Raw genomic sequence first — 20,134 nt, forward strand, 5'->3', positions numbered from 1 at the left:
TGTGCATCCGCATGCCTATATCGTGATAATGGTGCAGGCCAAGCTAGAAATAGAATATACTGTGTATCCATTCGTAATGCATCACCTATATGGTCATGCTCAAGCAGATCCGCAAATGATGAAGGGGTCAGGGTGCAAGAAGCATTAAAAGTGCTTTGATGAAGGAGTGTCATGCTCCGTGCAGGATAGCTAAATCTCTCTTGTGAGGGGGTTCTCATGCACATAGAGTGTCTCACATTAGTTACTAATCGCCTACCTGGTAAAGACCCAGGCATCTAATGGTTAGAGCAAAAACGTTGAAGTTGAATGGCGCTGAATCTAAGAACACAATGGAGAGAATGTAGTTTAGAAAACCACATTAAAACGGAAGGAAAAGGAAGAGAGAGGCACGTGATTGTAATCACAGGGTGCCTAGGTACGTTGGGTAAAGTTCAATCTCGCTTACCCTGTATAAGATCTAAACGAAGATCACTGTGTAAGTAATCCAGAGAAAATCAGTTCCGGGTTTGGAATACGACTAGATTCTCAAAGTTCGCGCTCACTGAGGCGCAAAGGTGAATGAGTAAAGAGACTGTAGGGAATTGGAGAAAAATGACAAAGTCCATAACTAAAAATCAGGTTCCTGTTACATTATCTATTGGGCATAGCAAAGTGATACACTGAAAAAACCCGTTCGCAATGACTTAAATCAAAACGACAGAATTGTGAGAAAAGAAATTTAGTAACTTACATACCTGTACACGTGTACGTGTCAGATTGTACCGGGAGGGGATCCAATACTAAGGGCTGGAGTAGTTAGCTCGGTTACTGTAGCACAAGCGGTGCGCTTGGGAAAACAAGAAAGCGGCAAAAGCACAAGGTCAAGAACCGCACGATTAGCGGACTGTAAGCCGAAAAACGGCCAGTTTAGCCTCTCACCTGTGATTTGGAATCCCTCCTCTGAGTATTCCCGGTCGCCGTGTTCCATGGACGGACACGTGACCGGAAAACGGAACCCTATTCATGCTTGCCGAGCACACACTACTAGAGTGCATTGCAAGGAAGTCTAAAGGTCATATTTAGCCACCATTTTGGGTGAGGAAAAGTATACAAAATTATAATAATAGCGGGGCACAAAACGGGTGAAAAACCGAAAAGCTTATTTCTGTAAATGAATAAACTGCGACACCAACCAGCGATGGTCAGTCTCCAATTAATCTTAAAATTGTTATTAGACCAAATTGTACAAATTTAACCCGATTTGTATTTCGGTGAAGGCTGATCGATACCAGCATCAGAAGTATAGTAAAATAGAATGACCAGGCTACATCTAATACGAGTGACGTGATGTATCCACTTAGCACATAAACCCATCTGGTATTGAGGGTGTATGTAGATCGGTTACCGCATCCTAGTGCAGGGCTATCTAGTAAGAGTAGCACGATATGTCCACCAGGGCAACTCTATCTATCGCTGTGCAATGGTAAGAGTAAAGACCCCTGGTGTGGACAGGTAATCTGAGCAATTTTACATTCGCTAGAGTGGCGATTATATGTAACAGGAGAAATAAAAGTCAAAGAATAGAAATAAAAAATAGAAAATATAGATGCCAAAGTGGCTGGGTATAGCACTACTAGCCAATTAATCACGTAGACTGAAAACGAATGGTGCACCCATAAGAGTTGCTTCGAAAAAACCCCACGCGGTGAATGGTGACTTTAGAACATATATCCATACATTAAGAACTGGCACTTGTTCAGAAACAATAGGTAACTCAGTGTACTGACAAAAAGGTAAATTATAAATAAGAATCTCATCCATGTTCAAACATAATAGTCAACATTGATTACAACGAAAGTAGTTTTCTGCGATTCACCTTATTTAACACCAAATTCATGTAGGATAACATATTAAATGTAATCAGTTGATCAAAATGAATGTAAATACAGAATTATTAGGTTTCAAATATTCAATTCCCCAAGAAAAATTGAAGCTCAGGGTCAAAGTTTAGCCCGTGTTCTACGCATAACAAACGCATGATCCACGTGGCCTCCCTACGTCTCAAAGTGAGTTCTCTGTTGCCCCCCCTAATGTTTGGAGGGATCAGGTCAATACCAAAGAAACGTACCTTCACTTCATCCTCAAGTGGTTGACATGTAGCAACGTGCAGGGCAACCGGGTATTTTGGATCTCTTTTCTGGATGGCTCTCATGTGTTCAGCAAGTCTTTCCTTCAGGGGTCTGATGGTGCTACCCACATATTGCTTGCCACATTGGCATTCAATGATATAAACAACATATCTGGTAATGCACGTGATATTGTGTCTGATTTTGTAAGTGACACCATCATGTCCTGTGAAAGTCTTCGTTCCATGTTTGGCCCAAACACATAAAGAGCAGAAGCCGCATTTGTAGAAGCCTAGGCTCCGTGTGGTGAGCCAGTCTACGGCTGAAGTATTGTGTGGAACTGTGGGACTGAGTTTATTCTTCAGAGTGAATCCCTTTTTGTATGTGATGGCTGGTCTTGCTGGTAGCCATTCTTTCAGGGTTGTATCCTCAGTTAATATTTTCCAATGCTTATTAAAGCTTCTGGAAATTGTCTGGTGCAGTGCATTGAACTCAGTAATGAGTCTGATTTTTTGAATAGAGGACTCCGTTTCGGTACGCTTCTTTAGACAATCAGGCCTTGAGGCGCGACAAACCCTTTTTTCTGCAGATTTCAGAACTTTAAAGGGGTAGCCTCTACTAAGAAATCTATTTTCCATGTTCTCCAAACAATTATCAAATTCTTTAGATTCACTACAGTTGCGTCTGGCTCTGAGATATTCACCATAAGGTATGGCTTTTATTTGGTGTGTGGGATGAGCGCTGCAAGCATGGAGAATAGAGTTACATGAAGTAGGTTTTCTGTAAAGTCTACTATGGAGTTCATTTTCTTTTACGTAAAATTCAAGATCAAGGAATTCCATCTTTTCTTTGCTATGTTGCATGGTGAATTGTATGCCCCATGTATTCTCATTAAGATAACTGAAAAAATTGGATAAAGAATCTAAGGTTCCAGACCAAAGTAAAAGACAATCGTCGATATATCGACCCCAAAACAGAATTGAGTCGATATAAGATGAACCTTTGGGGCCCCAAATGAGGTCTGACTCAAGTGCCCCCATGAACAGGTTGGCAAACGAGGGAGAAAATTTAGACCCCATTGCCACCCCTTTTGTCTGTCGAAACCATTTGCGGTCAAAGATGAAAAAGTTATTGTCCAAAATGATTCTCATCATGTGTAGTAACATCTTCGTGTGAGCCCACAGCGAAGCTGGTTGATTAGAGAGCATTTTCTCCATGGCTTGCATTCCCAAAATAGGATTGATGCTGGTGTATAGCGACACCACATCCAATGTCACTATAAAGGTATCCGTTTGCCAGTCAATATCCGACATAATTCCTAGGATATGTTTGGAATCTTGGATGTAAGAAGGTAGATTTTTGACCAAGGGGCCTATGAATAGGTCGACATACTCCGCAAGTCTCTCTGTCGGGCCCCCTATTCCCGAGACAATTGGTCTTCCAGGAGGGAATGGTAAATTCTTATGTACTTTGGGGAGTGTATACAACCATGGGAATGTAGGTCTAAAAACCTTTAGATAAAGGTATTCGTCCTCGTTCAAAAGGCCTGATTGTTTCCATTCAAGAAGTAGTTTGTTGATTAGAATAGTTAAAGGACCCATCGGGTTGTGGGAAATTTGCTCGTAACAGGAGTTATCACTAAGTTGTGTAAGAATCTCGTTGTTGTAGTCAACGAGATTCATCACAACCACATTACCTCCCTTGTCAGCCTCCCTAATTATGATATTGGGATTGTCACTAAGAATCGAGAGTGCAAGACGTTCGCCTTTAGTCAGATTGTCCTTAAATTTGAATTTGTCATTCAGGTTCTTAAAGTTCACTTTATTTATGTCTTCAAGGACATGCCTATGGAAATTATCTATGGCATTCCCCCCAGAAAGAGTGGGGGTCCACCTAGATTTACTCTTTAGCCCACTGGCCATGCCATACTCTGTTTCAATATCAAGTTCTTCTAGAAGCCTCTCCATGTCATAGGGGCTATCTTCTCTATCTGTTAAGGAAAGAAGCAGATGAGTTGCTTGAACATCTTTAATGGTCAAAATGTCTGTGTCAAAAACAATACGTGAGGGTCCACAAGCACTGGGAACATTAGATTTACATGCAAAATGTTTTTTCAATTTCAGATTTCGTATAAATCTAAAAATATCAATCTTACTCTGACAGATATCACCAGTATTATATGGGTTAAAGTTCAAACCTTTACTGAGTAAAGAAACCATATCTGCAGTGAGGGGAAAGGTAGAAAGGTTAATCACTTGGACAGTGTTAGAGTCAGTCAGTTCCTGTGTGTGCCTGACCTGAGTTTCCTTCGGTATTCCTCGTTTGAGACTGCGTTTCCCCCTGTGGGTTTTGGGTCTGTAGCGCCCCTGTTTGGAACTGTCCTGTTGCCCTTTCTGATCCGTTCCATTTCTAAAAAAAAGGGCATATTGCCCATCTCAGTACTGTCTATTCTTTCATTTTCAGATTCACTGAGTCCAGTAGAATTCAGTGAGGACGTGCTAGAAGCGACTGAGCTCGCCGTAGTCGATCTACCTGACTGGGAGCCTTGTTTAGACTTGGGAACTAAGGAATCATATTTTTGTTCATACGTGTAGACCCTCCCATTTCTATAGTCCGCCTCATCCCTTCTGATTTGGCGTGCTTTCCTGGTTTTGATTTCCGCCTGGTGTTTAAGGAGAATTTCGTCCATAATGGTATAGTTCTTTATAGTAGACTCGGGTTTGTTTAAATCCTTAATCTCTTGTTCTAGGGTAGAGATTTCTAATAGAAGCTTAGCAGACTTGCGTTCGGCACTCTCTATTAGTATATCTATTAGAGTCATTGAATTATGATTAAGAGATTCTTCCCACTTGACCATTAGGTCAATATCAAGATTGTCATACGTGGGAAAGGTCTGAGATCGTAGACCTCTAGGAATCTGTTTGATCTTTCTGTAGTAATTAAGGGTGGTTCCATCCCACCAACGAGAATTTTCTTGTTTCTTAAGCTTTTCTAGCTTGAAAAACTTTTCCCTGAGTCCCTCCACAGGTGCAGGACCTGTAGTGGCAGATGCCTGATGTGTGGGCATTCCCTTGGCTAAGTTTTCAAAAAGATCTGATGCTGCTTTATCCCTGTCCATACTGGGGGTAATTAAATAGTACAAGTGAAATAACGTGGAGGCGCCTACCCTGGAAACAATCAAGGAGACAGCTAGGAGGGTTATTTAAGTGCAGATGGAAGGCGCTCTGCCTATAGTAAACGTTATAGTGTAGTGAGAGAATAGTATTTATAGCGTGGTGCGTGAAGAGCGAACGGGATAACCCTAACCGTTCAAATGAACTCAAAGAGTTTCAATAATGAGAAAAAAAGCAAAGCTCTCGCAACCACAAAGCAGTACAATGACATATAAAACAGTAATTACAATAAAGTTGAGAACAACAGCAGATCTTGTATTTTCAAAGTCCCAAACGTTTATTTGGATCCACATTCAGCCGACACGTGTTTCGTCGTGTTCAAAAGTAGAGTCAACACGACTCTTCAGGGCTGACAAAAGATAAAACAACATATGTACAAGACATTTAGTTTATAGCATGTGTAATACATACTTTCATATCCCAGGTGCGCACAGTGGTGATCGTGATTGTGAGAATCACACACGGGTGTTGTGTGTCTACCGTCTCTATTCGTGCCTATATATAAAAACAACTGTGTGCATCCGCATGCCTATATCGTGATAATGGTGCAGGCCAAGCTAGAAATAGAATATACTGTGTATCCATTCGTAATGCATCACCTATATGGTCATGCTCAAGCAGATCCGCAAATGATGAAGGGGTCAGGGTGCAAGAAGCATTAAAAGTGCTTTGATGAAGGAGTGTCATGCTCCGTGCAGGATAGCTAAATCTCTCTTGTGAGGGGGTTCTCATGCACATAGAGTGTCTCACATTAGTTACTAATCGCCTACCTGGTAAAGACCCAGGCATCTAATGGTTAGAGCAAAAACGTTGAAGTTGAATGGCGCTGAATCTAAGAACACAATGGAGAGAATGTAGTTTAGAAAACCACATTAAAACGGAAGGAAAAGGAAGAGAGAGGCACGTGATTGTAATCACAGGGTGCCTAGGTACGTTGGGTAAAGTTCAATCTCGCTTACCCTGTATAAGATCTAAACGAAGATCACTGTGTAAGTAATCCAGAGAAAATCAGTTCCGGGTTTGGAATACGACTAGATTCTCAAAGTTCGCGCTCACTGAGGCGCAAAGGTGAATGAGTAAAGAGACTGTAGGGAATTGGAGAAAAATGACAAAGTCCATAACTAAAAATCAGGTTCCTGTTACATTATCTATTGGGCATAGCAAAGTGATACACTGAAAAAACCCGTTCGCAATGACTTAAATCAAAACGACAGAATTGTGAGAAAAGAAATTTAGTAACTTACATACCTGTACACGTGTACGTGTCAGATTGTACCGGGAGGGGATCCAATACTAAGGGCTGGAGTAGTTAGCTCGGTTACTGTAGCACAAGCGGTGCGCTGGGGAAAACAAGAAAGCGGCAAAAGCACAAGGTCAAGAACCGCACAATTAGCGGACTGTAAGCCGAAAAACGGCCAGTTTAGCCTCTCACCTGTGATTTGGAATCCCTCCTCTGAGTATTCCCGGTCGCCGTGTTCCATGGACGGACACGTGACCGGAAAACGGAACCCTATTCATGCTTGCCGAGCACACACTACTAGAGTGCATTGCAAGGAAGTCTAAAGGTCATATTTAGCCACCATTTTGGGTGAGGAAAAGTATACAAAATTATAATAATAGCGGGGCACAAAACGGGTGAAAAACCGAAAAGCTTATTTCTGTAAATGAATAAACTGCGACACCAACCAGCGATGGTCAGTCTCCAATTAATCTTAAAATTGTTATTAGACCAAATTGTACAAATTTAACCCGATTTGTATTTCGGTGAAGGCTGATCGATACCAGCATCAGAAGTATAGTAAAATAGAATGACCAGGCTACATCTAATACGAGTGACGTGATGTATCCACTTAGCACATAAACCCATCTGGTATTGAGGGTGTATGTAGATCGGTTACCGCATCCTAGTGCAGGGCTATCTAGTAAGAGTAGCACGATATGTCCACCAGGGCAACTCTATCTATCGCTGTGCAATGGTAAGAGTAAAGACCCCTGGTGTGGACAGGTAATCTGAGCAATTTTACATTCGCTAGAGTGGCGATTATATGTAACAGGAGAAATAAAAGTCAAAGAATAGAAATAAAAAATAGAAAATATAGATGCCAAAGTGGCTGGGTATAGCACTACTAGCCAATTAATCACGTAGACTGAAAACGAATGGTGCACCCATAAGAGTTGCTTCGAAAAAAACCCACGCGGTGAATGGTGACTTTAGAACATATATCCATACATTAAGAACTGGCACTTGTTCAGAAACAATAGGTAACTCAGTGTACTGACAAAAAGGTAAATTATAAATAAGAATCTCATCCATGTTCAAACATCCATGTTCAAACATAATAGTCAACATTGATTACAACGAAAGTAGTTTTCTGCGATTCACCTTATTTAACACCAAATTCATGTAGGATAACATATTAAATGTAATCAGTTGATCAAAATGAATAGGGTTCCGTTTTCCGGTCACGTGTCCGTCCATGGAACACGGCGACCGGGAATACTCAGAGGAGGGATTCCAAATCACAGGTGAGAGGCTAAACTGGCCGTTTTTCGGCTTACAGTCCGCTAATTGTGCGGTTCTTGACCTTGTGCTTTTGCCGCTTTCTCGTTTTCCCCAGCGCACCGCTTGTGCTACAGTAACCGAGCTAACTACTCCAGCCCTTAGTATTGGATCCCCTCCCGGTACAATCTGACACGTACACGTGTACAGGTATGTAAGTTACTAAATTTCTTTTCTCACAATTCTGTCGTTTTGATTTAAGTCATTGCGAACGGGTTTTTTCAGTGTATCACTTTGCTATGCCCAATAGATAATGTAACAGGAACCTGATTTTTAGTTATGGACTTTGTCATTTTTCTCCAATTCCCTACAGTCTCTTTACTCATTCACCTTTGCGCCTCAGTGAGCGCGAACTTTGAGAATCTAGTCGTATTCCAAACCCGGAACTGATTTTCTCTGGATTACTTACACAGTGATCTTCGTTTAGATCTTATACAGGGTAAGCGAGATTGAACTTTACCCAACGTACCTAGGCACCCTGTGATTACAATCACGTGCCTCTCTCTTCCTTTTCCTTCCGTTTTAATGTGGTTTTCTAAACTACATTCTCTCCATTGTGTTCTTAGATTCAGCGCCATTCAACTTCAACGTTTTTGCTCTAACCATTAGATGCCTGGGTCTTTACCAGGTAGGCGATTAGTAACTAATGTGAGACACTCTATGTGCATGAGAACCCCCTCACAAGAGAGATTTAGCTATCCTGCACGGAGCATGACACTCCTTCTTCATCAAAGCACTTTTAATGCTTCTTGCACCCTGACCCCTTCATCATTTGCGGATCTGCTTGAGCATGACCATATAGGTGATGCATTACGAATGGATACACAGTATATTCTATTTCTAGCTTGGCCTGCACCATTATCACGATATAGGCATGCGGATGCACACAGTTGTTTTTATATATAGGCACGAATAGAGACGGTAGACACACAACACCCGTGTGTGATTCTCACAATCACGATCACCACTGTGCGCACCTGGGATATGAAAGTATGTATTACACATGCTATAAACTAAACGTCTTGTACATATGTTGTTTTATCTTTTGTCAGCCCTGAAGAGTCGTGTTGACTCTACTTTTGAACACGACGAAACACGTGTCGGCTGAATGTGGATCCAAATAAACGTTTGGGACTTTGAAAATACAAGATCTGCTGTTGTTCTCAACTTTATTGTCATTACTGTTTTATATGTCATTGTACTGCTTTGTGGTTGCGAGAGCTTTGCTTTTTTTCTCATTATTGAAACTCTTTGAGTTCATTTGAACGGTTAGGGTTATCCCGTTCGCTCTTCACGCACCACGCTATAAATACTATTCTCTCACTACACTATAACGTTTACTATAGGCAGAGCGCCTTCCATCTGCACTTAAATAACCCTCCTAGCTGTCTCCTTCATGCTGTCGCTGTTGTTTGGGGTTGTGCAGAAGGTATGCTACAGCTGTCATCTGGTGAAATCACAGCTGTATCCTTATTGCATGTGGAAACCGTGCTGCAGGCAGCAGCGCCGGTCACACACCGGTGCCACTAATATTCAGCTCGTGGGGACAGATAATGTTCTATTGAATGTAGTAAGAGCCTCCTAAGCGAGGGACCGGTCGTCCTTGGACTAGGATGTTGCTTCGGTAGAAACTGAGTCTCACACTTGCCTGCATCCCTTCACATTGTGAGCAGGATGGACGAGGGAACTTATCCCCACTGGGTTTAAGATGAGTGAGATGCAATAGTCATTCATTTAGATGAAGCACCTTCCCACCTTTCTCTTAGGTTTTGAGATCAGGATATCCAGAAGCAGCTGGGAGTTTTCTCTCCGGCGACTCTGCTTGATGGTTTTCCATTTTCTCACAGCCGCGTTGAACTCTTTACCATGACCATCCGCCTTACTTCCATGCTGCATGGCCTGAAGTACACAAGCAGAGACCTCTCTTGAGTAGGTCTGGAGGGAGGAGGTACAGTGAGTGTTGTGGGATTGTAAATGATTCCTGACCACATCATTCTTCCATGCTTTGTGCTCTTACCCGGATTGTCCTATTTCATCTTTAACTCTGGCAGGAACAACATCTTATCCTCCAGATCAGAAGTGTGAATGTGTTCTTGCACATCCTCCTAGAATATAATACACATCCTGGCTCCCTGCAATATCTACCAAGAGAAGAGCACAGATCAAGGTGATGTGCTTTACTCATAAGGCGCTTCATGCATGTATCTCAGGACCTCTCTCAAAGGTCTGTCGGCTCAACCACTCAAACTGACCTCTGATATCGGCCACCCAAAATCAAAACAACTGTGGCAGATCCCTGCACATCCCAAGCTCCTCCCCTTGACATGCCCTGCAAGACTAGATCCAGACCTCTTCAAACTCTATCTCTTCCAAACCGCTCAAGAGTAAGTGGCCTTCTAACCATTTAAAGGCCGACACCACCTACCGCAGTTCAGAAAACACCCTTGCACGTAGCTTTTTGGTCAACTGCCTAAGACCTGCCTGCATTGACCCCATTTCATAGGCCAGTGCCCCATGCCTTGTACACTCCTTTATCAATGATGCCTGCTGTCATTATTCAAGTAGTCTCCCTAAAGATATGGAAAAGACACCACCTGGCAGTACCAGTACCTACTTTACTGCCGAACATAGCCATGTACCTGATGCTCGACCCGTAGTTTTCGTCTGTATCCTTCTCTCCATCCAAAATGGTCTTTGGCACTATAATCTCCATGCATCACAACAAAAAATATCACATTGAGTTATGTTGTCTCCTCTTTAAGAATAGCATGGCAATCTCTATTCCTGTTGCCTTCTCCTGTACCCCTGCTGTCCAGAGCTTCTCCAGCTGGAGATGCTATATGCAGAGCAGGTTACCGGAATCTGAGTTCCAACCTGAAATGCCACCTCTCCTCTCTCCCACACCGCAGGTTCCCCGTTGACTGGCGTCCGAAAGAAAGGAAGTTGCTGTACTTGAAGGGCAGCGTGGTGTGTGTCCTATTCATCGATCCGGGATATCCCACCAGTGGGGGCATCCAGTTGCTCTCTCTCCAAGGCTACACAGGCTCTGTGGACGTCCAGCTCTTGAAGGTAAATCCTCACCCACCCTAGCTCTGTGGCACAATGTGCAGACCTCTCGAGATTGGAAGATCTATTTCAGAGTAACCTGGGATAATCTGCCTGTGGGTTATTTCTCCTTTGCTGCTTCGCTAAGTTGTATAATTTGAAATCTTTTGGCACCATCTTGGATGATCTAGGAACACTTTTGGGCTTTATCCTCTTAAATACTGAATTGCTGTGTGATGGTCTTAGACTGTCCCATTTGGCAGTGCCATATTAGTTTATTTACGTTTTTCTCCCCCAGAATAGAGTATCTCTGAAGTAGGGTTGCTGCCACACTTTGATGGCAGAACATTGTGTTTACAATACTCTGCTTCCATGTTGCATCCTTATGCATTTTGGGTGGTGTTCTTGTTTACTTTCCTGGAACCACTTGGACTGGCCCACCCAAGAGTTATGATTTATGAATGAAAAGTCCGGGGCTTGAAACTCTCCTGACGCTGCAGTTCAAGGTGGCAACCCTACTCTGAGGCTACGTTTGAGACTTTTGTCCACCTCCTTTGTTCAGTTTCTTGCATAATTTTTCAGTATATTATTTTTCTCCCCAACATGTTTGCTGTTTTAAATTTTTAACACCTTTGCTGTTTGAGCGATTCTCCTGCTGTGCTGGCCATAATGTTGATAAATCTGATCATGACGAGCTGAGCTCGTCATGAGCATCGAAGGGGTTAAATGGCGAGAAAATTTCGCTCCAGGTTTATCATTATTACAGTTGGGAGGGCTAAAATGGTTGTTCTGTTGGGGCACTCTGGGGCAGGACTTCTGGTCGCCCCGCCGATGGCTTCAAGAGTAAGCACTGCCTTCAGGACCTCCCCTGTGGGCATGCTTTCCTTAAGAACCCTCTGCTGTGCATAACACCCAGCCTTATATTTACTCCAAAATACATCTCCTGGAAGCATGCCCAAGCCGAGGCTATTTCCTTCTGACTCTTGTATTCCAGATAGAGCCACCACAATAGTCTTTTAAAGCCGTTTTGCCAACCATTCTCCCCATGTCCATGGGTGGTGTCACTTGGGGTAGGAGGTCTTATGATATTCAAACACACAGCAGAAGCTGGTTCTCCCTCAGGGAAAGCAAAAAACAAGCCGCATCAGGGATAACATTGTTCTTGGTGCTTCTGGACGCGGGCTCTGGGAACCTGCAGGGGTGGGTCCTGTGAGTCTGTTGATACAAAGCAGACTGCTCAGATGAGGATATTCAGGTGTAAAGGCAGTCCTCATTCCCAGATTTGATTCATGGCATCTTTATATACTTCATTTCGAACATCATTGGTTTTTTCTTCATTAAAAAAAATGGTGTTTGCATTGTCCACAAAAGCTCTGTCTACAGCCCTTATACAACAAACTGGATTATTGTATCTGCAGTGAAGCATAGGACAACACCGTGAGCTTTGATTCCAGCATATTGATGTTCTGGGCACTTATGTGTGACCACGAGTAGTAATTTTAATGTAGGCAATTTGGCCATTGTGAGAAAGTGGCTCTATGTGTACTGGACTAGAAGGAAGTACAGTGTGTATAGAGTCCACCAACCCCAGAGGTATAACAGAGGTTAAAGTCAGAACTGACCTTACTCTCCAAAGTGGTAGCTTGGTCGAGCAGTAAGGCAGCACCAGAGGACAGTGTAAAGCATTTGTTGTACACACCTAGTCAGCAAAAGGTTTCACACACTCAAGAACTGAACTCCAGGCCAATTGTTGTTATATCCTCAGATATTGTTGTTTTATTTTTAGAACCAACAGTTATAAAATATACTTTTCAAGGTACGAGTACTCTCATGTAAATACTTTGCAGAGGAGTCATAATCATTACAGGCTAGATAATAAGCAACACGGTTCTTAAACACACTCTAGCATTGAGCTCAATGGGTTTTTCATAGGAAAGTACAGTTGATTACTTTATGGATTACTTTGGTAGTTCCAGGACTAGATCTTAGATTCAGTCCTGGGGTCTAAACTGAAACCAGATTAGCAAAAAGTTTTAGTTACTGTGATGAATTTTCCTGAATATAAAGCTGTTTTAAAAGTTCACACTTACAAACGTTTCAAGGTGATTCTGACAATGTTATCCAATGGGAGAAAACTCAGGTTACAGGTAAAGTACGATCTCGTTACTTTTGTAACCCAGCACTAGTCTCCTAGGGCCAGCACTGGGGGCTTAACTCAAAACAGGTAGGTAATTGCGTTTCAGTATTTCGTACGATTTTTAAAGAATATTTGCAGTTATCAAAAGTAGACACAGAAGAAATTTCATAGAAAAGCAGACTATGGGTTCCTATGGAGAAAATACAGGTTACTAGTAAACCCGCTAGGGATTACTTTTGCGGTTCAGTACTGGAATGAAAGGTACAGTACTGGCTTCTCTCCTGATCCAGGTTAATATTTTCGAACTCTGACTTCGGCTCATTTTATAGGAATATTTTCAGTTTTCAAAACTTCACACTTAGAAAATTTTCGAGTCAAAATGGATCAATGTTATCCAATTGCAGGTAAGTGAATTACCGGTTTCCAGGTGAGTACTTGGTTGGTGAAGTTAGGGTTCTGGGCTTAGACTCTGGGTCCCCCAGGGTCAGGTGAGTACAGTTAGTTCAGCCTCACCGGCGCAGGGGCGGCCGGGTGCAGAGGTAGGTAGGCCCAATGTTCTCCAATGAGGGATGGGGGGCCTTCGGTTGGTGGCGGCTGGCTAGCAGGCCACGCGGCTCTGGGAGCTGGGCTCCTGGTCACTTGCTCAGGGCAAGGGGGGAAGCAAGATAGGACAGAGAGGTCACAGCCAGCGGCAGTCGGGCGGCTGGGTGCAGGGTGCTTTTGAGCCGTTGTGCGCACAATGTTATCCAATGAGGATCTTGAAAAAGGAACAAAGGCTGCAGGCTCGGGGACGGTGACTCTCCTGGGGTGACCAGCACTTCGAGAGGTAAGTTGGGATCTTGGAGCACAGGTAGGTGCCCCAAAGGGAGTCACAGGGGGCCGCGGGCGCCGGGTGCAGGGGTGTCTTTGGGGGTCGGAAAAGCTTACCCTCGACTGGTCGCGGTTGGGTGGCCCCTGGTTCTGAGTCTGCAGGCGTCGGCTGGTTCGTCGAGGAGGGTATTTGGGCACTGGACTTCGGGTCCCAATCGCCGGGGGGACGTCCTCGTGGTCTTGGTTCGGGTTGGCCCCGGGCTCGGCTGGCGCAGAGTGGGCTGGTCCGAAGCTTCCTGGTGGGTTGTTGCAGCAGAGCCTCTGCTGATGGGAGTCCCAATATTCGAGGGGGTCAAGGCAGGCAGGTCCTCTGGGTATCCCAAGGTTGCTGTCCGCGGAGGTCGCCGGTATTAGGCAGGAGCAGGTTACAGGATCAACAGGCCGGTAGGGCTGGGGCCAAGTCCGTTGTTGTTGTCCTGTTGTTAGAAACTGCACGGTGGGTCTTCTTCTTCTTGATCGTCTTTCTTCTTTTGATATCTGGATCTGAGGAAGGAAGGTTCAGGGAGCCCCTAAATACTAAATTTAGAGGCGTTACAGGTAGGGCAAGGGCAGGGACCAATGGGTCCCTGTCCTGGGGCGAGTACACCTCTAGCCTGCTCCTCTCCTATGGGAGGGGGGCAGGGGCCTAGCTGTGATTGGGCAGGGCTCCCCATCTACAAGATGGCCGGAGCCCAGGGTCGTGCTTCACCTCGTCTCCGCCACCTGAGGGGGTGGGGTTGGCACAGGCTGGCACCTGCCCTTCCTGACGTAGTTTTTCCCACCAGTCTTCCCGTCAGAGTGGGGGTTAGAACTGGTGGTGGCCAGTTGCTGGGTACAGCAAATGGTCTGGAGAAGCTCACAGAGGCGGCATGCCTTTGAAGCTTCCCCTGCCCATCCTGGGGGAGGAGACCTAGCACCTTGCCCAGGATGTGCATTGTTGCAGGCCCAGGAGAGCGGGGGCTCTCCTACCCAGGAGTCCAGCAACATGTCTGCTGTGTGGCAGCCTCTGCAGCCACTCAGCCCAGACGTGGATTGTAGGTTAGGTTTTCAGTGGGGCATCTCTAAGATCCTCTGGTGCATTTTACATTAAATCTCGCACTGGCATCAGTGTGGGTTTGATGTGCTGAGAAGTTTGGTACCAAACTTGTCAGTCTTCAGTGTAGCCATTATGGTGCTGTGGAGTTCGTAATGACAACCTCCCAGCACCATATACTCTTAATGGCATCACTGCACTTAGTGTCCAGGAATGGCCCTGGGTACTGTAGGGGCACAGGGTTCATGCACCTGTGCCCACACCACTGGCAGAGGGCACCCAGCTAGAGGGGTGACTTATGTATGCCAGGGCAGTGGGTTTGCGGGCATGGGACACAGGGATGTGTGCCATGTCGACTCTTTGTTTAGTTCTGTACCTATGCACTCACCCTGTAAAGACAGTGTGTGGGTACCAAGGTACAGGGCCCCTAAGGGTGGCACAATAAGTGCTGCAGCCCTTAGGGGTCTTCTCTGGTCACCATGCCCTGGGTACCTAGGGTACCATTTACTAGGGGCTGATAGGTGGCCAGAGATGCCAATTGGGTTTTGTTTCAACACAGTTTTAGGGAAGGAACACAGGCACTGGGTACCTGATTGGCAGGGACCCAGGGCACACCCAGTCAAAGCACATCAGCAGTTCAGAAAAAGTGGGGGCATACCAAGGCAAGAAAGATGGCACTTTCTCACACCCATCCTTCGTTGGATACTACAAAAGGCTTCTGTGGGATGAGATGGGGCTTTTGCAGGCATTCCCCTACAGGGTAAAAGTCTCTTGGTGACAGTTTTTTCTTTTGATAATCAAGTTTATTGATTTTTAAAACAAACCACAAATTCACATTGGCAACAAAAACAAGCACAGTGTCTGGATAATGTACAACCACAAGGAAGATGATAGAGACCTGTAAATCAATCATAAAAATAGTCTTGCACGAGATCATCATGATACATATGAACACACACACCTCTCAGGACAATAGATTGAACCATTTACCCCAAATGTTTCCGAATAGTTCAGGGCAGCCCCGCACTTCAAAGAAGGGTTCTTCTTGAGTTCTGCACCAATCTACCCCCCGTCTCCACCTCTGTACAGGCGGGGACTTGGCCTGAGACCAGAATACTGCAATGTCACGTTTCGCCACTGCAGTCTCAAAGAAGAGCTTGCCGGCCCTAGAGCCTTCCAGGCCGTCGAACACACCTAGGATCAGACGTAATGGGTTGTGGGGAACCGTCCATCCAAGGGTCTGTGTAAGTTCCAGTTCCACCCCCACCCAGAATGGTGCAAGGGCAGGGCATTGCCAGATCATGTGAAAGAAGTCAGCTGGAGCGTGATTGCATTGTGTACCGGTAGGGGAGGGCCGCACTTGGTGACAGTTTTTAGTGGTCAAAGGTATGATAGTCACTGACTTAAAGAAAACATCCATGAACATGGAAGACCCTTAGTGAAGAGACTTGGAGGTGGATGTCATGCAGTTCTGTAGAGCATTCACGTTCATCTGTTTAAAAAGAGATCTACACTGTCCCACATTCCGGGGTCAGCACTTCTTTCCTTAAGAGCCCATGGATGCAACATATTCTATCATGGAACTCTGAAAATTGAGACCATGAAAAGAAGATACAACTGTTTCACCACTGATGCTGGTCCCCGGGAGTTTACTGTGCACTCTGAACCTATGCCTTGTGCACGTCAGTGCCCTAGAAGCATAAGGATGTCTGCACTGTATGGTGTTATCACCTCTATCTGTTTCAGATCCTTACTAAGATCATCACCAGCTGTGTTGGCATTTGAATGTTTGAAGAGAACTTCTGGCTTGGTTCCAAGCTAAGTGAGTGCGTATGTGGAGTTTTGGCCCCGGAAGCTCTAACTGTCCACCTATGGCAATGGTGCAGAGTAGTTTCTGAAAATGCTGGAGAGAAGCTCCAGTTTATTAAATGAATTTGTCACAACTGGGTCAGCAGCTCACTACCAATCGCATTGAATGGGCCCGTCTGGCTTTGGCACCAACCAATCGAACTGTAGCTTTGCATACTTGTGCCCAAGTTTTAGTGTTTGGACTGGACAGGCCTCATTTATGTACCCCAGACCTAAACCAGGCATGATTAAAAACATCAAATAAGGAGTTTGTCTTGCTGTTGCTTGGGAGATTGAAGGATTGCCCTCCTCCTCCCACCTGCTTTCTTGGGGAAGCTGCCAGAATTGAAAGTTTGTAGATTGCCCCAAATACTGACATAGGGTGGTAAGAGTAGAGTGCGGCTACAAGGCAAGGTTGTACTAAAGTTTGTCGCAATGAAGATTCATGCAATATGGAGATATTTATTGAGGCCGCAAACTGGGCAGGCGCAACTGGACGCAGATGATTGCAACATCAACTGACCTCCTTAATGCAATTCCCCTCAGAACGTTCAACCCATGCCATACTGATCTCACTGCGGCATATCGTGCGTAAGTCTGTAACAGTACATGAGACGGGACAAGCATGTGCCTTCACCCGCACTACATATAGGTCTATCCTTTTCAGCACTGACTAGAAGGGGGTGCTTTCTCGCCCAAAGTACGATTGAAGGGCGCTACAGCTGTGATAACTTTTTAAAAATTATTATTGGTTTCTTTGTTTTTATTTTAACTTCATCACTGCGGCGCGAATTCCGCTGCAGTGCTGAACATTCCGATCGCGGGCGTGGTCATGACGGCTCCCGGCCGTCGTCAGCACACGCCCACATAGAGCATGAGCATGGAAGAGGTTAACCTTTTGACATTTGTGGATGCCCCACTTAATGATTGTTGGAATCCCATGACCCCCCCCCCTCTCTCCCCCAAAAAACCCTTTTATAGGAATCCTGCCCCCCGTAATCATTATTGGATTCCAGAGACCCTCCTACTGATTCATTATTGGAAGCTGGGGACCTCGGCCTCCGCAATTTCTATGATTTGAACACAGCAAAACAGCACACGAGAATACAGAAACAAGCATTCATCAAACAAATACACAAATGATGAAATATTTTATTTAATTCACCAACAGTGGGAATGTTGGAGCTTTTTCTAAATTAAATTTAGGCCGCCCAGAGTCTATACGATCTTGTTTGATGCCGTTGCCATGCACCTGCGAGTCAATCTAAGGGTACTTAATTTCATTACCTCCAATTTTAAGTTCAGTCACAATTAAATACATTTTTAATGTTTCAACTGACATTTTGCTTCTTTATTTACATACACTTTATTAGTCCGCTAATATTTCATTTTTTAAGGAGTTGCGGCCCACCGGGGTCCACGAACCACAGGTTAACAACGGCTGAGCTACAGTATAGAACAAAAGTCACTACAATAGACCAGTATTCTCTTTTTTGCAGCACCAGCACAGACGATGATTTTTCGGGCACCGAACCAGGAGAGCCTTCTTGGGGGTTAGAGGAGGGATCTAGAGTGGGAGGGAGTGATCTTGAGTGGGAGGGTTTAGCGGTCATTGATACAGTAAGCAAAGTAGATCACAGACCACATAGTATGTCTGGTCAATGAGTTTAAAACCCAAGCTGATTCCCCTTTCTTCCTTTCTCTAGCCGCCTCAAGCGTCACCAACACTCTGCAACTGGCTGGTGTATCTCAGCTCCAACTCTGAGATCTGATCATGTCTGTCTCTGAAAATGAACTTCATGCACCCACGCGTCAAGGGCCAGCAACGGAGGCTCCATTGGTGTCCAATCGAAGAGTGACTATGAGGATTGGCACCAGCAGGATCAGTCTTCTGGACTCATGGTGTGCACCCTCTTGCTTCCCAAAGGGATGTTGCACCCAGCCTGGACGTTTTCCTCGTGGCATGAATCTAGGCCTACAAGTGGTGGACACGAACTTTCCATCATAGGAAGCAGCACCCTCTCTGCCTTGGAACTGAACTCTACCTGTTGTGGTTTCTCCGTTGCTGATTTTTGGCCTCAAATGTTTTTCCGTAGATTCCTACAAATGGAAATCAAAATCTCGGTGGATCTATGCAGGTATATCAGTGGAGGCCAAATGAAATTGCTTGTCTGTGTCTTGTTTCTATGTGTTTTTTGTATTTTTTGTATGCTCAAATTAAATTAAAAAAAGAATTGTAGAGAGTCTGTTTTCCTTTGTTACCCTTAAGCACTCTGTTTTTGAACAGCAGAAGGGGCCAACTCTCAACCGTACGTTGCGTCTATGTCCGCAAAGTCTAGCTTGTCAGTTTGAAAAGACCAGTTCACAGAATCAATTTTTAAGGAATATTCCAACTATAAATTGCTCTTGCAGATGTGGAAGTTTTCTCCGGTGGAATCCCCACTTTTGTAACTAAGTATAGTGTTGGAAACAGTGGTGTTCCTTGGGACCTAGTGACTAAAATGCTCTAACTTTGTGATTGCTCCAAACATGTCTAAATATTTATGAACATTCCCTTTTGAATTCCCTACGCTAAACGCAAACCTATTGTCCAGACCAAACCCCTTTAGAGTAGGTTTGCATTTAGGGTGTACAAGTTTGGGGAAGTAGCAAAATATATGTGTTGAAATGCTCAGACCCCAAATGTAATCCATCAGGCAGTTCGTCTGCGAAAAAAATCTGCAAGAGCAAACTTAACAGTACAGACTTATCTCCTGAAAAACTGACTCATTGGAAGCAAACCGGCACCTTAAATTCGGCTATTTATTTTTATACATCTTCAACCATACCCCTTGAGACTTTTGTGAGTCTAAAAATGTGCAAGTCTTTGAATCTCGAAGGGATAAGTATGTGCCTTTTAGGTTTACTTTGTTTTTGTGAATCGACCCTTCGGTGATCAGAGAAATAGTCCGACTCTTGGAGGGTTCGGCCGCCTAGACTACCTAGAGGCCTGAAGCCCATCTACTGGGGTGTCTCGGTGATGGGGTGAAGCCTGGTAGGTGTGAGCGTTGGGGGCCATTGATGGGGCAAGGAGACCTTGAGATGGGCAGCTCACTGCTCTCTCTTCTGTTTCCCTCCTTATTGAGTTGGAGTTCTGCACTGTGAGCCTTCACCCCATCCCAGCCTTCTCCCTCTGTGACCGCCAGGCTCGTCTGGCCTAGAGAGCTGCACCCTCCGCAGAGCGGGCCGCCCGGTGCCCGTGGGAGAGCACCGCCTGCCTAAGCCAGGGTGGGATCATAAGAGGACGATCGCCTATCCCTCTGCACCAACGGCCAGGTTTATCCCTTGAAGCATAATGCTCCTCTCCATCCATAAACACACACACACCAATCTCCCCCCCCCCCC

The 20,134-nt window shown here is 44.8% G+C and overlaps 1 protein-coding gene across 1 annotated transcript in view; it reads left to right on the top strand.

Moving 5' to 3' along the window:
* Positions 1-18,991, top strand: part of ZWINT (ZW10 interacting kinetochore protein) — a 49,827-nt gene extending 30,836 nt beyond the window's left edge. Inside the window, exons 9-10 of the mRNA XM_078664135.1 lie at positions 10,748-10,907; positions 18,457-18,991. Of these exons, the coding sequence (XP_078520261.1) occupies positions 10,748-10,907; positions 18,457-18,522 (226 nt within the window). The 3' untranslated portion in view covers positions 18,523-18,991. The remainder of the gene's footprint in view (positions 1-10,747; positions 10,908-18,456) is intronic.
* The last annotated feature ends 1,143 nt before the right edge of the window (positions 18,992-20,134 follow it).

This window comes from Lissotriton helveticus, chromosome 10, assembly GCF_964261635.1.
Source record: "Lissotriton helveticus chromosome 10, aLisHel1.1, whole genome shotgun sequence".
NCBI lineage: Eukaryota > Metazoa > Chordata > Amphibia > Caudata > Salamandridae > Lissotriton > Lissotriton helveticus.